The sequence below is a fragment of the Cherax quadricarinatus genome, chromosome 12, assembly GCF_038502225.1.
Source record: "Cherax quadricarinatus isolate ZL_2023a chromosome 12, ASM3850222v1, whole genome shotgun sequence".
Taxonomy (NCBI): Eukaryota; Metazoa; Arthropoda; class Malacostraca; order Decapoda; family Parastacidae; genus Cherax; species Cherax quadricarinatus.
Window position 1 is genome coordinate 41,365,261 of NC_091303.1, and position 19,949 is coordinate 41,385,209.

Below are 19,949 nucleotides of genomic sequence, written 5' to 3' on the forward strand. Positions count from 1 at the left end.
TAATAATAATAATAATAATATCTTTATTTACTACAAGTACATGTATAAGGTAATATAAACCATAGCTGACATCATTGACACTACTACACAGAAAGTCGAATGTTATGCAGAGCATTTCCCACAAATTAGGTCAGTTTTGTCCCAGGATGCGACCCATACCAGTCAACTAACTCCCAGGTACCCATTTTACTGATGAGTGAACATAGACAACTGGTGTAAGGAAACACGCCCAATGTTTCTATCCCTCGCTGGAATTCGAACCCAGACCCTCGCCGTATGGAGAGAGAACTTTAGCCACCAAGCCACAGGTATGTCATACTCCCATATAGGCTGCCTCACAACGAGTTGCTAAGGGTTTAACGATCAATAGGGTACCTGTCGTTAAATCAGTGCCTTAGTTCATTGGCCAATCACAGGCAAGCCCGCCTGCAAATTGACAGACTTGCCTAACTGCTGGTTGATCACGGTGCGCTCTCTCTGGCTTCTTTTTGCCATCTGTCACCATGGTGTACACTTGAACATTAAAATGGTGTACACTTACTGATCCATCTGTACATATTGTATGTAGTGTATATACTTGAATAAACTGTCTGGTGAGAGCAAATATATATATTCTAATGAGTTTGGTTTGCTCCACGTTCCCACTACGACCAGGTCTCACAGGCCATTCTTTACCTGTGATCGTAAAAAGGGCTAGTGACCACTTCTATATAAATTACTAAATTTAAAAAGAAAACCCAAAACTTTTTCTATTTAAGTCACCTGCCTCAGGGAGATACAACAGGTAAGTTGAATGAAAAAGAAACGTCCTAGATGCAACATAGTGGATAGGAACAAATGATGTCAAATGACTCACGAAATCGTAATGACGCAATTGCAAACAAACCATACCACGGGCGGGCATTAGAACCCGCGATCAGAGTCTCAATTATTATTATTATAATCATGTGGGAGCGCTAAACCCTTAGGATTATACAACGCATGTGGGGGGGCAGGGATGGAAGGTATTCAGGCTCAATTCAGGGAACTGGAGCACAGATCCAATTCCCTAGATCAAGAGCCCCTCACCAGCGTCAAGGAACCTCCCTGGAGGGGAGAGCGTCTCAAAACTCCAGACCGTCGCGTTAGCCAGCCACTGGGCCAGCTAGCCACAATAAGATCTATCCAACTAGGTATATTTCTACACTACGCTAGCTGGAGATTCGTCTGTAAAAACTTGCATTTGTGGTCACAGTGGTGCCTGTGCTCACCTTCTCATGGTGTAGAAATATACTTAGTTGGATGAATCATTTTGTACCCGATGGTATGGTTGTTTTTTTTTAATGATGTCATATTTCCCAATAGTCTGAATTTAATCATCTCACAGTCATCATTAATCCTCATCATCTATCGTTGGTCGCAGAGGACGAGGAAGTCCTTGTACCTCCTCCCATGAGAAACACAGATCTCAGACGCTCCCACTACAGGGAACCACTGCCAGGTCACCATCTGGAAGACACCCGGGCCGGGAGAGTACCGGCAAATCAAGATGTGTCATCTACATTCCAAAGACAATTCATGAAGTTTTCAACAGCCATGCTAGTTCATTCAGAGCAAATTCTGCAGTAAGAGAGCGTCGACCTAAATAACTTTGTAATGGACAAAGATACTTTATTTTAGTGCAACATGAATGTTATCTTACTTAACAGTAGGACACCTCCTTTAGAATTCGCAGAACCTGAGGAAGTAGTTACTTGCAAATCACTTGTAAACAGCAGCTCGACAGACAACGGAACTGTTCTTCATATATTACAGACTCAGTTCACTGAGTAATTCACTGACAAAAACACAATCACTAACCCATGAACGTCCAAACTTATATATACATTCACTACCCCAGTGCCCCGAATATTTTGAAAAATAAAAAAAAAAAAAAAAAAATTTAATGAAAATAAAGAGCACATTTTTGTAAGTGATTAAAATAAAATAAAAATTAGGGTCAGTACTTACTGAGATATGAGGCTACAAAGTTGGCACTGGATGCTCACCTGACGGCAACATAGAGTCCTGCCACTTGCAGAAGTGTTGCCGACATACCATTTTTTTCTCATTTTTATGCTATTTTATATAATTATGTTCTGATAATTACAAATTATTGTAGTTCTTGTCATTTCATAACCAATCTTTGTTCTGACACTAATGTTACGTACTGAAATTGTACTTAAATTGTCACAAACACATTGACAGGTGGACATTTACACCTGCCTTGGTCATGTACTATTGTCTAGGAATATATATAAAGTATTTATAGGTTACAGCAAAGTTCTGGATACACGGGGGGATAGAAGAAGAAAAAAGAAGGAAGGAGGAGGACCAAGAAGGAAGAAGGAAGAAATTCCCTTGAAGCAATGTGTAAGGCAAGTGTTCAGTGACAAGCATTGGGAGGGTAGTGATAAGAGGAGATATGAGAGGAGATAAGCTATGACATTTGATGGGCGCCAGCGAGGGTGCAGAGATAAGGGATGACATTTGATGAGCTCGTATCTTTGATTATCTGTCTCTCTGTCTTATTTCTCTGTCTGCTTGTCTCTTTCCGTCTCTCTGCTTGTCTCTTTGTCTGTCTCAGAGAGAGCCACTGTGAACCAACATGTATTCTTATGCATTATATCTACAAGCACAGTATAGCACTTCGGATTTTGTAGGCTATCCTAGGTAATTTACACTATTTATAATTGTATTTGTGTGTACCTGTGAGACAGATAGACAGAAACAGATAGACATACCCTAAACTTGGGGTTAACATCACTTTCCTCTTAAAAGGGGAGTGTTAATATGACATTACATCAGTGAATCCTTGGTGTTTGCCCCACTGTTTGCTCTAGCTGGCGCTCAATATAACTGGCGCTCCCACAAGATACTAAGTTGTCTCAGAAGTTTTTTAATATGATGCACACCGAGTGTTAAGACCCATTCTATGCTGACCAGGCATCTCAGGCCAATCGTGCCAAATTTGGAGGCAGGAAAAATAAAACGTATACTATTTACGTTTGGGGCGCTAGCGGTAAAAACGTATATATTATACGTTTGGAACGTTTAAGGGTTAAATAAACGAGAAAAAACAGGTTACTTACCATCTCTCCCGATATCTTCCTCTTCTTTCTGTAAAAAAAAGCAAATAATATACGTTTTATGCTTAATTATTATTATGAAATTATATGAAGAAAAGGTTCACAGTTAAACATCAGGTGTTGCAACAAGGCTGAGTGTGAGGTATTGCTAGGCTGGCCTGGACGAATCTGAGTGTTAGGTATTGCTAGGCTGGCCTGGACGAATCTGAGTGTTAGGTATTGCTAGGCTGGCCTGGACGAATCTGAGTGTTAGGTATTGCTAGGCTGGCCTGGACGAATCTGAGTGTTAGGTATTGCTAGGCTGGCCTGGACGAATCTGAGTGTTAGGTATTGCTAGGCTGGCCTGGACGAATCTGAGTGTTAGGTATTGCTAGGCTGGCCTGGACGAATCTGAGTGTGAGGTATTGCTAGGCTGGCCTGGACGAATCTGAGTGTTAGGTATTGCTAGGCTGGCCTGGACGAATCTGAGTGTGAGGTGGTATTGCTAGGCTGGCCTGGACGAATCTGAGTGTGAGGTGGTATTGCGTATTGCTAGGCTGGCCTGGACGAATCTGAGTGTTAGGTATTGCTAGGCTGGCCTGGACGAATCTGAGTGTGAGGTGGTATTGCTAGGCTGGCCTGGACGAATCTGAGTGTGAGGTGGTATTGCTAGGCTGGCCTGGACGAATCTGAGTGTGAGGTGGTATTGCTAGGCTGGCCTGGAGGAATTAACAAGTAAATCTTCCACATGTCTTACCAACCTGTTAGTATTGCACACCGTTTTGATATTCCTTTTAGGATACTGATCCATCTGAGATAAAAGTATTTGTCTTAGATTTTCTTCAAAACTGACTCTCCTCAGTGGAAAGTTTGACTTAATGTGGGGTTATATGTCAAAATTTCTGTTTTTATTGACTAAATGCAGCTATTATTATCAATGTCAAAATTTTTGAATACCAAATTAGATTCGTTTTGATTCTTCAACGTTAATACTTACATAACATACCTATGCCACGCTCTTTAATCTTATTACGTACACTGACGTACTTGGACGTACACTGACGTACACTGGATGTACACAAACTTACACTGGACGTACACTGACGTACACTGGACGTACACTGGATGTACATTAACGTACACTGGATGTACACTGACGTACACTGGACGTACATGATCCTGGGGTTATATAATACGACAATACCTCTGGGATTGCAGAGTGGCCAGAATACATCCAGTAGAAACCTCGGTTATGACACTGTGGGGAGTCATAGTGTTGCGGCTGTGAAGACAATCTTAATGGCACAACCATCAACATTTCTATGGGAATTACTTGAAAAGTTATCATTGACTGATTCATCTATTGTTCATTTTTTTTTCATCTGTTTCTTTCCCAGACTCAGTCTTGTGACTTCTCTTTGTATATAACTTCCATCTTGCTCTTCTTTTTAGTCATATTGTTTACTAGTTCTATTCAAACTACATATGTAAAGTTGTGAGGGTGTAACCTGACTGGCTGATGGCACAACACACTTGGCTATATATTTACATAAATCACCAGTGTTGAACAATCTAATATCATGAACGACACATGAATTGCTCCCTCACCTGTACCAGGTAAGGCTGAGTAATGTATAAAAATAAGTTTGAAGAAACAGTCAGGGGGGGATATAAAAGCAATTAAGCAAAAAACATTTATCAGTTCCCATACATGATGTTGCAGGTGTAGAAGTGTTGCTTCCCAAACTGACAAACCTATGCGTACAAAAACTTAAATATTGAAAAATGGGAGATAATCCACCATATAAGAACAAGAATTTCATATTGCATATAACCACATAAAACCATTTTCTTGTTAATAAGATCTATAATTCACCTCTTTTATACAATAAACAAAGACAGGTGCAAGAAACCATCAGAAACTCAACTCACCACTTAAACAGTAGCGAGGTGGAAATATGGCAACTGTAACATCATTCATGTTGCTTGTGTGCAGTGTTTTAATACACACAGTATTGCTTTATGAATGAATAAGTAAGTTTATTCAGGTATACACGAATACAGTTGCATAGATTATTATACATAGCAGCACATGTGTAAAGATCCTTGGATAACCCAAAAAAGTCACACAAAGTGACTAACTTTCGTAAAGTAAAAGGACACAGGTGGAACTAATGTGACATTTTATTGTGGCAACGTTTCGCTCTCCAGGAGTTTTATCAAGCGAAACGTTGCCACAATAAAATGTCACATTAGTTGCACTTGTGTCCTCTTACTTTACATATTGTCGGTAATTCTACCAACATTATGATTATCTTTTATAGTACGATAAGTTGCGTTTTTTCTCAATAATATTTGTTTAATCAGGGAACTTTTTTTTTTATTAACACATCCGTCGCTTCCCACCAAGGCAGGGTGGCCCGAAAAAAAAAAACTTTCACCATCATTCACCCCATCACTGTCCTGCCAGAGGCGCAATTACACTACAGTTATAAAACTGCAACATTAACACCCCTCCTTCAGAGTGCAGGCACTGTACTTCCCATCTCCAGGACTCAAGTCCGGCCTGCCGGTTTCCCTGAACCCCTTTATAAATGTTACCTTGCTTACACTCCAACAGCACGTCAAGTCTGAAAAACTATTTGTCTCCATTCACTCCTATCAAATACGCTCACGCATGCTTGCTGGAAGTCCAAGCCCCTCACACACAAAACCTCCTGTACCCCCTCCCTCCAACTTTTCATAGGCCGACCCCTACCCCACATTCCCTCCACTACAGATTTATACACTCTCGAAGGCATTTATTTTGTTCCATCCTCTCTACATGTCCGAACCACCTCAACAACCCCTCCTCAGCCCTCTGGATAATAGTTTTGGTAATCCTGCACCTACTCCTAATTTCCAAACTACGAATTCTCTGCATTATATTCACACCCCACAATGCCTTCAGACTTGACATCTCCAGTGCCTCCGGCCTTCTCCTCGTTGCAACATTCACCACCCATGCTTCACACCCTTATAAGAGTGTTGGTATAACTATACTCTCTTACATTCCCTTCTTTGCTTTCACAAACTTCTTTGTCTCCACAGATTCCTAAATGCACCACTCACCCCTTTCCCCTCATTAATTCTATGATTCGCCTCATCCATCAAAGACCCATCTGCTGACACGACCACACCCAAATAGTATCTGAATACATTCACCTCCTCCATACTCTCCCACCAATCTGATATCCAGTCTTTTGTTATCTTCTTCACCTTGCTCTCTCCTATATTCACTTTCATTTTTTTCTTTTACATACCCTACCAAATTCATCCACCAACCTCTGCAACTTCTCTTCCGAATCTCCCAAAAGCACAGTGTCATCAGCAAAGAGCAACTGTGACAACTCATACTTTGTATTAGATTCTTAATCTTTAACTCCGCACCTCTTGCTAACACCCGCACATTCGCTTCTCTTACAACCCAATCTATAAATGTATTGAACAACCACGGTGACATCACACATCGTTGTCTAAGGCCTATTTTTACAGGGAAATAATCTCCCTCTCTCCTTCATACTCTAACCTGGGCCTCACTATCCTCATAACAACTCTTTACAGATTTCAGTAACCTACCTCCTACACCATACACCTGCAACATCTACCACATTGCCTCCCTATCCACTATGTCATACGTGTTTTCCAAATCCATAAATGCCTCAAAAACCTCTTTACCATTATCTAAATACTGTTCAACTATATGTTTCACTGGAAACACTTGGTCTACACACCCCCTACCTTTCCTAATTAAAACCTACTTGTTCATCTGCTATCCTACTCTCCGTCTTACTCCTAATTCTTTCAATAATAACTCTACCATACACTTTACCAGGCAAACTCAACAGACTTATTCCCCTATAATTTTTGCACTATTTTTTGTCCCCTTTGCCTTTACACAGAGGAACTATGCATGCTCTCTGCCAATCCCTTGGTACCTTACCCTCTTCCGTGCATTTATTAAATAATAGCATCAACTACTCCAAAACTATATACCCACCTGTTTTTAACATTTCTATATTTATCCCATCAATCCCTGTTGCCTTACCCTCTTTCATTCTACCCGGTGCCCCACAAACTTCCCGCACACTCACAGATGTTATTCCTACTTACCCTATGAAAGAAATCAAAGCTTCCCTATCTTCATCAACATTTAACAATTCCTCAAAATATTCCTTACATCTTCCCGATACCTCTAACTCTCCATTTAATAACTCTCCTCTCCTATTTTAACTGTCAAATCCATTTGTTTCCTAGGCTTCCTCAACTTATTAATCTCACCCCAAAACTTTTTCTTATTTTCAAAAACATTTGACGATAACATCTCACCCAATCTCTCATTTGCTCTTTTTTTACATTGCTTCACCACTCTCTTAACCTCTGTTTTTCTCTTCATATACTCCTCCCTCCTTGCATCACTTCTACTTTGTAAAAACCTCTCACATGCAAACTTTTTCTCCCTTACTACTCTCTTTACATCATTCGACCAATCGCTCTTCTTCCCTCCCGCACCCACTTTCCTGTAACCGCAAACTTTTGCTGAACACTCTAACACTACACTGTTATTTAAACCTACCCCATCCATCTTCAACCCCATTGCCTATACTCTCACTAGCCCATCTTTCTTCCAGTAGTTGTTTACATCTTACCCTAACTGCCTCCTCTTTTAGTTTATAAACCTTCACCTCTCTTACTTGCTGCTTCTGTTTTCCCTGTATCCCATCTACCTTTTACTCTCATTGTAGCTACAACTAAAAGGTGATGTAATATATCTGTTGCCCCTCTATAAACATATACCTCCTGAAGTCTACTCAACGCACCCTACCAATACGTAGTCCAACAAACTACTGTCATTACGCCCTACATCTTATCTTATATACTTATTTATCCTCTTTTTCTTAAAATATGTATTACCTATAACTAAACCCCTTTCTATACAAAGTACAATCAAAGAGCTCCCATTATTATTTACACCTGGCACCCCAAACTTACCTACCACAACCTCTCTAAATGTTTCTCCTACTTTAGCATTCAGGTCCCCTACCACAAATACTCTCTCACTTGGTTCAAAGGTTCCTATACATTCGCATAACATCTCCGAAAATCTCTCTCTCTCTCCTCTACACTACTCTCTTCTCCTAGTACATACACACTTATTATGACCCACTTTTCGCACCCAACCCTTATTTTAATTTACATAATTTATGCATTTATGTTCCCTCTTCTCCTTCCATAACTGATCCTTCAGTATTATTGGTACACCTTCCTTCCTTAGCTCTAACTCTCTCAGGTACTCCTGACTTAATCCCCTCTATTTCTCCCAACTGAAACTCACCTACCCCCTCAGCTTTGTTTCGTTTAGGGCCAGGACATGCAACTTCTTTTCATTCATAACATCAGCAAACATCTTTATCATCCACACACATTCAAACATCCCAGTTTTATAATTAATTCATAACTGCTGATGGACGAGGTCAGGTTTGCCAAATTAATTATTTGAAGCGGGTGATGGAATGCTCGTCAGGTCAGCACATTCTTTTCTAATTATATTTCTTTACATAAAACAATTGTTATCTGAACCAGGAGGCAGTAGCCTACTAGTTCAGATACATGACTGTGAAACATTCATCAGTGTAGACTGCGAAGCACTCATCAGTGTAGACTGTCAAACACTCATCAGTGTAGACTGTCAAACACTCATCAGTGTAGACTGTCAAATACTCATCAGTGTAGACTGTCAAACACTCATCAGTGTAGACTGTCAAATACTCATCAGTGTAGACTGTCAAACACTCATCAGTGTAGACTGTCAAACACTCATCAGTGTAGACTGTCAAATACTCATCAGTGTAGACTGTCAAACACTCATCAGTGTAGACTGTCAAACACTCATCAGTGTAGACTGTCAAATACTCATCAGTGTAGACTGTCAAACACTCATCAGTGTAGACTGTCAAACACTCATCAGTGTAGACTGTCAAATACTCATCAGTGTAGACTGTCAAACACTCATCAGTGTAGACTGTCAAACACTCATCAGTGTAGACTGTCAAATACTCATCAGTGTAAAGTGTGAAGCACTCATCAGTGTAGAGTGTCAAATACTCATCAGTGTAGACTGTCAAATACTCATCAGTGTAGACTGTCAAACACTCATCAGTGTAAACTGTCAAACACTCATCAGTGTAGACTGTCAAATACTCATCAGTGTAGACTGTCAAACACTCATCAGTGTAGACTGTCAAACACTCATCAGTGTAGACTGTCAAATACTCATCAGTGTAGACTGTCAAACACTCATCAGTGTAGACTGTCAAACACTCATCAGTGTAGACTGTCAAATACTCATCAGTGTAGACTGTCAAACACTCATCAGTGTAGACTGTCAAACACTCATCAGTGTAGACTGTCAAACACTCATCAGTGTAGACTGTCAAACACTCATCTGTACAGACTGTCAAGCACTCATCAGTGTAGGCTGTCAAACATTCATCAGAGTAGACTGTCACTAATCACTGTAGACTGGCAAACATTCATAGGTGTAGATTGTCAAACACTCAACATTGTAGACTATCAGACAATCTTCAGTGTAGACTGTCAGACAATCTTCAGTGTAGACTGTCAAACACTCATCGGTATAGACTGTCAAACACTCATCAGTGTAGACTGTCAAACACTCATCGGTATAGACTGTCAAGCACTCATCAGTGTAGACTGTCAAGCACTCATCAGTGTAGACTGTCAAGCACTCATCAGTGTAGACTGTCAAGCACTCACCAGTGTAGACTGTCAAGCACTTATCAGTGTAGAGTGTCAAGCACTCATCAGCGTAGTCTGTCAAGCACTCATCAGTGTAGACTGTCAAACACTCATCAGTGTAGTCTGTCAAGCACTCATCAGTATGTAGACTGTCAAGCACTCATCAGTGTAGACTTTCAAGCACTCATCAGTATGTAGACTGTCAAGCACTCATCAGTGTAGACTTTCAAGCACTCATCAGTATGTAGTCTGTCAAGCACTCATCAGTGTTGCATCATAAAATCTTCTTTTCAGTGTTATCCCAAAATTTAAAACGAAAATCGGCATTAGAAAGAATCTAGAAAAGATTTTACCTATTTATTCTTAGCATTAACTTTCTATTCCTTTAATAAGTTTAATTGCAATATCATGAGTTAACAACAGTTTGTGTTATTACCAATTATTTTAGTAATTATAAGGACATAGATTATGCCAAAAGTCGTTTTTTTTAACACAGATAATGTGTCCAACAAGCACGTTAACCCAAAAAATAAATAAAACACATTAACCATCACTCATTCAATAGTTATCTTGCCAGAAGTGCGCAGTTCAAATGGTTCTTCGATCTACACCAAGATTCCGTTGTTTAGAGTTCACTCACTGTGTTGTTGTTGAATATCAAGTGTTCACTCACTGTGCTGTTGTTGAATATTAAGTGTTCACTCACTGTGCTGTTGTTGAATATCAAGTGTTCACTCACTGTGTTGTTGTTGAATATTAAGTGTTCACTCACTGTGCTGTTGTTGAATATCAAGTGTTCACTCACTGTGCTGTTGTTGAATATCAAGTGTTCACTCACTGTGCTGTTGTTCAATGTCAAGTGTTCACTCACTGTGCTGTTGTTGAATATCAAGTGTTCACTCACTGTGCTGTTGTTGAATATCAAGTGTTCACTCACTGTGCTGTTGTTGAATATCGAGTGTTCACTCACTGTGCTGCTGTTGAATATCAAGTGTTCACTCACTGTGCTGTTGTTGAATATCAAGTGTTCACTCACTGTGTTGTTGTTGAATGTCAAGTGTTCACTCACTGTGCTGTTGTTGAATATCAAGTGTTCACTCACTGTGCTGTTGTTGAATGTCAAGTGTTCACTCACTGTGCTGTTGTTGAATATCAAGTGTTCACTCACTGTGCCGTTGTTGAATGTCATGTGTTCACTCACTGTGCTGTTGTTGAATATCAAGTGTTCACTCACTGTGCTGTTGTTGAATATCAAGTGTTCACTCACTGTGCTGTTGTTGAATATCAAGTGTTCACTCACTGTGTTGTTGTTGAATATCAAGTGTTCACTCACTGTGCTGTTTTTGAATATCAAGTGTTCACTCACTGTGCTGTTTTTGAATATCAAGTGTTCACTCACTGTGCTGTTGTTGAATATCAAGTGTTCACTCACTGTGCTGTTGTTGAATGTCAAGTGTTCACTCACTGTGCTGTTGTTGAATATCAAGTGTTCACTCACTGTGCCGTTGTTGAATATCAAGTGTTCACTCACTGTGCTGTTGTTGAATATCAAGTGTTCACTCACTGTGCCGTTGTTGAATGTCATGTGTTCACTCACTGTGCTGTTGTTGAATATCAAGTGTTCACTCACTGTGCTGTTGTTGAATATCAAGTGTTCACTCACTGTGTTGTTGTTGAATATTAAGTGTTCACTCACTGTGCTGTTGTTGAATATCAAGTGTTCACTCACTGTGCTGTTGTTGAATATCAAGTGTTCACTCACTGTGCTGTTGTTCAATGTCAAGTGTTCACTCACTGTGCTGTTGTTGAATATCAAGTGTTCACTCACTGTGCTGTTGTTGAATATCAAGTGTTCACTCACTGTGCTGTTGTTGAATATCGAGTGTTCACTCACTGTGCTGCTGTTGAATATCAAGTGTTCACTCACTGTGCTGTTGTTGAATATCAAGTGTTCACTCACTGTGTTGTTGTTGAATGTCAAGTGTTCACTCACTGTGCTGTTGTTGAATATCAAGTGTTCACTCACTGTGCTGTTGTTGAATGTCAAGTGTTCACTCACTGTGCTGTTGTTGAATATCAAGTGTTCACTCACTGTGCCGTTGTTGAATGTCATGTGTTCACTCACTGTGCTGTTGTTGAATATCAAGTGTTCACTCACTGTGCTGTTGTTGAATATCAAGTGTTCACTCACTGTGCTGTTGTTGAATATCAAGTGTTCACTCACTGTGTTGTTGTTGAATATCAAGTGTTCACTCACTGTGCTGTTTTTGAATATCAAGTGTTCACTCACTGTGCTGTTTTTGAATATCAAGTGTTCACTCACTGTGCTGTTGTTGAATATCAAGTGTTCACTCACTGTGCTGTTGTTGAATGTCAAGTGTTCACTCACTGTGCTGTTGTTGAATATCAAGTGTTCACTCACTGTGCCGTTGTTGAATATCAAGTGTTCACTCACTGTGCTGTTGTTGAATATCAAGTGTTCACTCACTGTGCCGTTGTTGAATGTCATGTGTTCACTCACTGTGCTGTTGTTGAATATCAAGTGTTCACTCACTGTGCTGTTGTTGAATGTCAAGTGTTCACTCACTGTGTTGTTGTTGAATATCAAGCGTTCACTCACTGTGTTGTTGTTGAATATCAAGTGTTCACTCACTGTGCTGTTGTTGAATATCAAGTGTTCACTCACTGTGTTGTTGTTGAATATCAAGCGTTCACTCACTTTGCTGTTGTTGAATATCAAGTGTTCACTCACTGTGCTGTTGTTGAATATCAAGTGTTCACTCACTGTGCTGTTGTTGAATATCAAGTGTTCACTCACTGTGCTGTTGTTGAATATCAAGTGTTCACTCACTGTGTTGTTGTTGAATATCAAGTGTTCACTCACTCTGCTGTTGTTGAATATCAAGTGTTCAATCACTGTGTTGTTGTTGAATATCAAGTGTTCACTCACTTTGCTGTTGTTGAATATCAAGTGTTCACTCACTGTGCTGTTGTTGAATATCAAGTGTTCACTAACTGTGATGTTGTTGAATATCAAATGTTCAGACACTGTGCTGTTATTGAATATCAAGTGTTCACTCACTGTGCTGTTGTTGAATATCAAGTGTTCACTAACTGTGATGTTGTTGAATATCAAATGTTCAGACACTGTGCTGTTATTGAATATCAAGTGTTCACTCACTGTGCTGTTGTTGAATATCAAGTGTTCACTCACTGTGCTGTTGTTGAATATCAAGTGTTCACTCACTGTGTTGTTGTTGAATATCAAATGCTCACTCACTGTGTTTTGTTGAATATCAAGTGTTCACTCACTGCACTGTTGTTGAATATCAAGTGTTCAGGCACTGTTGTTGTTGAATACCAAGTGTTCACTCACTGTGTTGTTGTTGAATATCAAGTGTTAACTCACTGTGCTGTTGTTGAATATCAAGTGTTCAGGCACTGTTGTTGTTGAATACCAAGTGTTCACTCACTGTGTTGTTGTTGAATATCAAGTGTTAACTCACTGTGTTGTTGTTGAATATCAAGTGTTCACTCACTGTGTTGTTGTTGAATATCAAGTGTTAACTCACTGTGTTGTTGTTGAATATCAAGTGTTCACTCACTGTGTTGTTGTTGAATATCAAGTGTTCACTCACTGTGCTGTTGTTGAATATCAAGTGTTCAACGCACTGTGTTGTTGTTGAATATCAAGTGTTCAGGCACTGTTGTTGTTGAATACTAAGTGTTCACTCACTGTGTTGTTGTTGAATATCAAGTGTTAACTCACTGTGTTGTTGTTGAATATCAAGTGTTCACTCACTGTGTTGTTGTTGAATATCAAGTGTTCACTCACTGTGTTGTTGTTGAATATCAAGTGTTCACTCACTGTGTTGTTGTTGAATATCAAGTGTTAACTCACTGTCTTGGTATTGAATATCAAGTGTTCAGGCCCTGTGTTGTTGTTGAATATCAAGTGTTCAACGCACTGTGTTGTTGTTGAATATCAAGTGTTCAACGCACTGTGTTGTTGTTGAATATCAAGTGTTCAGGCACTATGTTGTTGTTGAATATCAAGTGTTCACTCACTGTGTTGTTGTTGAATATCCAGTGTTCAGGCACTGTGATGTTGATTAACATCAAGTGTTCACTCACTATGTGGTTGAATATCAGGTGTTCACTCACTGTGCTGTTGTTGAATATCAAGTGTTCACTCACTGTGTTGTTGTTGATTATCAAGTGTTCACTCACTGTGTTGTTGTTGAATATCAAGTGTTCACTCACTGTGCTGTTGTTGAATATCAAGTGTTCACTGTGTTGTTGTTGAATACCAAGTGTTCACTCACTGTGCTGTTGTTGAATATCAAGTGTTCACTGTGTTGTTGTTGAATACCAAGTGTTCACTCACTGTGTTGTTGTTGAATATCAAGTATTCACTCACTGAGCTGTTGTTGAATATCAAGTGTTCACTCACTGAGCTGTTGTTGAATATCAAGTGTTCACTGTGTTGTTGTTGAATACCAAGTGTTCACTCACTGTGCTGTTGTTGAATATCAAGTGTTCACTGTGTTGTTGTTGAATACCAAGTGTTCACTCACTGTGTTGTTGTTGAATATCAAGTGTTCACTCACTGTGCTGTTGTTGAATATCAAGTGTTCACTCACTGCACTCTTGTTGAATATCAAGTGTTCACTCACTGTGCTGTTGTTGAATATCAAGTGTTCACTCACTGCACTCTTGTTGAATATCAAGTGTTCACTCACTGTGCTGTTGTTGGAAATCAAGTGTTCACTCACTGTGTTGTTGTTGAATGTCAAGTGTTCACCAACTGTGCTGTTGTTGAATATCAAGTGTTCACTCACTGTGCTGTTGTTGAATATCAAGTGTTCACTCACTGTGCTGTTGTTGAATATCAAGTGTTCACTCTCTGTGCTGTTGTTGAATATCAAGTGTTCACTTACTGTGCTGTTGTTGAATATCAAGTGTTCACTCACTGTGTTGTTGAATACCAAGTGTTCACTCTGTGTGTTTTTGAATATGAAGTGTTCACTCTCTGTGCTGTTGTTGAATATCAAGTGTTCACTCACTGTGCTGTTGTTGAATATCAAGTGTTCACTCACTGTGCTGTTGTTGAATATCAAGTGTTCACTCACTGTGCTGTTGTTGAAAATCAAGTGTTCACTCACTGTGTTGTTGTTGAATATCAAGTGTTCACTCTCTGTGCTGTTGTTGAATATCAAGTGTTCACTCACTGTGCTGTTGTTGAATATCAAGTGTTCACTCACTGTGCCGTTGTTGAATATCAAGTGTTCACTCACTGTGCTGTTGTTGAATATCAAGTATTCACTCACTGTGTTGTTGAATATCAAGTGTTCACTCACTGTGTATTGTTCAATATCAAGTGTTCACTCTCTGTGCTGTTGTTGAATGTCAAGTGTTCAGTCACTGTGCTTTTATTGAAAGTCAAGTGTTCACTCACTGTGCTGTTGTTGAATATCAAGTGTTCACTCACTGCGTTGTTGTTGAATATCAAGTGTTCACTCACAGTGCTGTTGTCGAATATCAAGTGTTCACTCACTGTGCTGTTGTCGAATATCAAGTGTTCACTCACTGTGCTGTTGTTGAATATCAAGTGTTCACTCACTGTTCTGTTGTTGAATTTCAAGTGTTCACTCACTGTGCGGTTGTTGAATATCAAGTATTCACTCACTGTGCCGTTGTTGAATATCAAGTGTTTACTCACTGTGACGTTGTTGAATATCAAGTGTTCATTCACTGTGCTGTTGTTGAATATCAAGTGTTCACTCTCTGTGTGTTGTTGAATATCAAGTGTTCACTCACTGTGCTGTTGTTGAATATCAAGTGTTCACTAACTGTGCTGTTGTTGAATATCAAGTGTTCACTCACTGTGCTGTTGTTGAATATCAAGTGTTCACTCACTGTGCGTTGTTGAATATCAAGTGTTCACTCACTGTGTTGTTGTTGAATATCAAGTGTTCACTCACTGTGCTGTTGTTGAATATCAAGTGTTCACTCACTGTGCTGTTGTTGAATATCAAGTGTTCACTCACTGTGCTGTTGTTGAATATCAAGTGTTCACTCACTGTGTTGTTGTTGAATATCAAGTGTTCACTCACTGTGTTGTTGTTGAATATCAAGTGTTCACTCACTGTGTTGTTGTTGAATATCAAGTGTTCACTCACTGTGCTGTTGTTGAATATCAAGTGTTCACTCACTGTGCTGTTGTTGAATATCAAGTGTTCACTCACTGTGCTGTTGTTGAATATCAAGTGTTCACTCACTGTGCTGTTGTTGAATATCAAGTGTTCACTCTCTGTGCTGTTGTTGAATATCAAGTGTTCACTCACTGCTTTGTTGTTGAATATCAAGTGTTCACTCTCTGTGCTGTTGTTGAATATCAAGAGTTCACTCACTGTGCTGTTGTTGAATATCAAGAGTTCACTCACTGTGCTGTTGTTGAATATCAAGTGTTCACTCACTGTGCTGTTGTTGAATATTAAGTTTTCACTCTCTGTGCTGTTGTTGAATATCAAGTGTTCACTCACTGTGCTGTTGTTGAATATCAAGTGTTCACTCACTGTGCCGTTGTTGAATATCAAGTGTTCACTCACTGTGCTGTTGTTGAATATCAAGTGTTCACTCACTGTGTGTTGTTGAATATCAAGTGTTCATTCACTGTATTTTGTTGAATATCAAGTGTTCATTCACTGCACTCTTGTTAAAGTGTTCACTCTCTGTGCTGTTGTTGAATATCAAGTTTTCACTCACAGTGCTTTTATTGAATGTCAAGTGTTCAGCCACTGTGCTGTTGTTGAATATCAAGTGTTCACTCACTGCACTCTTGTTAAAGTGTTCACTCTCTGTGCTGTTGTTGAATATCAAGTGTTCACTCACTGTGCTTTTATTGAATGTCAAGTGTTCAGCCACTGTGTTGTTGTTGAATATCAAGTGTTAACTCACTGTGTTGTTGTTGAATATCAAGTGTTCACTCACTGTGTTGTTGTTGAATATCAAGTGTTCACTCACTGTGCTGTTGTTGAATATCAAGTGTTCAACGCACTGTGTTGTTGTTGAATATCAAGTGTTCAGGCACTGTTGTTGTTGAATACCAAGTGTTCACTCAATGTGTTGTTGTTGAATATCAAGTGTTAACTCACTGTGTTGTTGTTGAATATCAAGTGTTCACTCACTGTCTTGGTATTGAATATCAAGTGTTCAGGCCCTGTGTTGTTGTTGAATATTAAGTGTTCAACGCACTGTGTTGTTGTTGAATATCAAGTGTTCAACGCACTGTGTTGTTGTTGAATATCAAGTGTTCAGGCACTATGTTGTTGTTGAATATCAAGTGTTTACTCACTGTGTTGTTGTTGAATATCCAGTTTTCAGGCACTGTGATGTTGATTAACATCAAGTGTTCACTCACTATGTGGTTGAATATCAGGTGTTCACTCACTGTGCTGTTGTTGAATATCAAGTGTTCACTCACTGTGTTGTTGTTGAATATCAAGTGCTCACTCACTGTGTTGTTGTTGAATATCAAGTGTTCACTCACTGTGCTGTTGTTGAATATCAAGTGTTCACTCACTGAGCTGTTGTTGAATATCAAGTGTTCACTCACTGTGTTGTTGTTGAATCTCAAGTGTTCACTCACTGTGCTGTTGTTGAATATCAAGTGATCACTGACTGTGCTGTTGTTGAATATCAAGTGTTCACTCACAGTGTTGTTGTTGAATATCAAGTGCTCACTCACTGTGTTGTTGTTGAATATCAAGTGTTCACTCACTGTGCTGTTGTTGAATATCAAGTGTTCACTCACTGAGCTGTTGTTGAATATCAAGTGTTCACTCACTGTGTTGTTGTTGAATCTCAAGTGTTCACTCACTGTGCTGTTGTTGAATATCAAGTGATCACTGACTGTGCTGTTGTTGAATATCAAGTGTTCAGACACTGTGTTGTTGTTGAATATCAAGTGTTCAGACACTGTGTTGTAGTTGAAAATCAAGTATTCACTCACTGAGCTGTTGTTGAATATCAAGTGTTCACTGTGTTGTTGTTGAATACCAAGTGTTCACTCACTGTGTTGTTGTTGAATATCAAGTATTCACTCACTGAGCTGTTGTTGAATATCAAGTGTTCACTCACTGAGCTGTTGTTGAATATCAAGTGTTCACTCACTGTGTTGTTGTTGAATATCAAGTGTTCACTCACTGTGCTGTTGTTGAATATCAAGTGATCACTGACTGTGCTGTTGTTGAATATCAAGTGTTCACTCACTGTGTTGTTGTTGAATATCAAGTGTTCAAACACTGTGTTGTTGTTGAATATCAAGTGTTCACTCACTGTGTTGTTGTTGAATATCAAGTGTTCACTCTCTGTGCTGTTGTTGAATATCAAGTGTTCACTCACTGTGCTGTTGTTGAATATCAAGTGTTCACTCACTGTGCCGTTGTTGAATATCAAGTGTTCACTCACTGTGCTGTTGTTGAATATCAAGTATTCACTCACTGTGTTGTTGAATATCAAGTGTTCACTCACTGTGTATTGTTCAATATCAAGTGTTCACTCTCTGTGCTGTTGTTGAATGTCAAGTGTTCAGTCACTGTGCTTTTATTGAATGTCAAGTTTTCACTCACTGTGCTGTTGTTGAATATCAAGTGTTCACTCACTGTGTTGTTGTTGAATATCAAGTGTTCACTCACAGTGCTGTTGTCGAATATCAAGTGTTCACTCACTGTGCTGTTGTCGAATATCAAGTGTTCACTCACTGTGCTGTTGTTGAATATCAAGTGTTCACTCACTGTTCTGTTGTTGAATTTCAAGTGTTCACTCACTGTGCGGTTGTTGAATATCAAGTGTTCACTCACTGTGCCGTTGTTGAATATCAAGTGTTTACTCACTGTGACGTTGTTGAATATCAAGTGTTCATTCACTGTGCTGTTGTTGAATATCAAGTGTTCACTCTCTGTGTGTTGTTGAATATCAAGTGTTCACTCACTGTGCTGTTGTTGAATATCAAGTGTTCACTAACTGTGCTGTTGTTGAATATCAAGTGTTCACTCACTGTGCTGTTGTTGAATATCAAGTGTTCACTCACTGTGTTGTTGTTGAATATCAAGTGTTCACTCACTGTGTTGTTGTTGAATATCAAGTGTTCACTCACTGTGCTGTTGTTGAATATCAAGTGTTCACTCACTGTGCTGTTGTTGAATATCAAGTGTTCACTCACTGTGCTGTTGTTGAATATCAAGTGTTCACTCACTGTGTTGTTGTTGAATATCAAGTGTTCACTCACTGTGCTGTTGTTGAATATCAAGTGTTCACTCACTGTGCTGTTGTTGAATATCAAGTGTTCACTCACTGTGCTGTTGTTGAATATCAAGTGTTCACTCACTGTGCTGTGCTGTTGTTGAATATCAAGTGTTCACTCACTCTCTGTGCTGTTGTTGAATATCAAGTGTTCACTCACTGTGCTGTTGTTGAATATCAAGTGTTCACTCACTGTGCTGTTGTTGAATATCAAGTGTTTCACTGTCATCTGTTCACTCACTGTGTTGTTGTTGAATATCAAGTGTTCACTCACTGTGCTGTTGTTGAATATCAAGTGTTCACTCACTGTGCCGTTGTTGAATATCAAATGTTCACTCATTGTGCTGTTGTTGAATATCAAGTGTTCACTCACTGTGTGTTGTTGAATATCAAGTGTTCATTCACTGTGTTTTGTTGAATATCGAGTGTTCATTCACTGCACTCTTGTTAAAGTGTTCACTCTCTGTGCTGTTGTTGAATATCAAGTTTTCACTCACTGTGCTTTTATTGAATGTCAAGTGTTCAGCCACTGTGCTGTTGTTGAATATCAAGTGTTCACTCACTGCACTCTTGTTAAAGTGTTCACTCTCTGTGCTGTTGTTGAATATCAAGTGTTCACTCACTGTGCTTTTATTGAATGTCAAGTGTTCAGCCACTGTGCTGTTGTTGAATATCAAGTGTTCACTCACTGTACTCTTGTTAAAGTGTTCACTCTCTGTGCTGTTGTTGAATATCAAGTGTTCACTCACTGTGCTTTTA

At 39.3% G+C, this 19,949-nt stretch overlaps 1 protein-coding gene across 4 annotated transcripts in view; it reads right to left on the bottom strand.

Moving 5' to 3' along the window:
- The window catches only part of LOC128686543 (phosphatidylinositol phosphatase PTPRQ), a 205,554-nt gene that overhangs the window by 177,245 nt on the left and 8,360 nt on the right, over window positions 1-19,949 (bottom strand). For all 4 annotated transcript variants that reach the window (XM_070084320.1, XM_070084319.1, XM_070084317.1 and 1 more), the window contains exon 2: window positions 3,111-3,138. In XM_070084320.1, coding sequence (XP_069940421.1) covers window positions 3,111-3,138 — 28 coding nt within the window. The remainder of the gene's footprint in view (window positions 1-3,110; window positions 3,139-19,949) is intronic.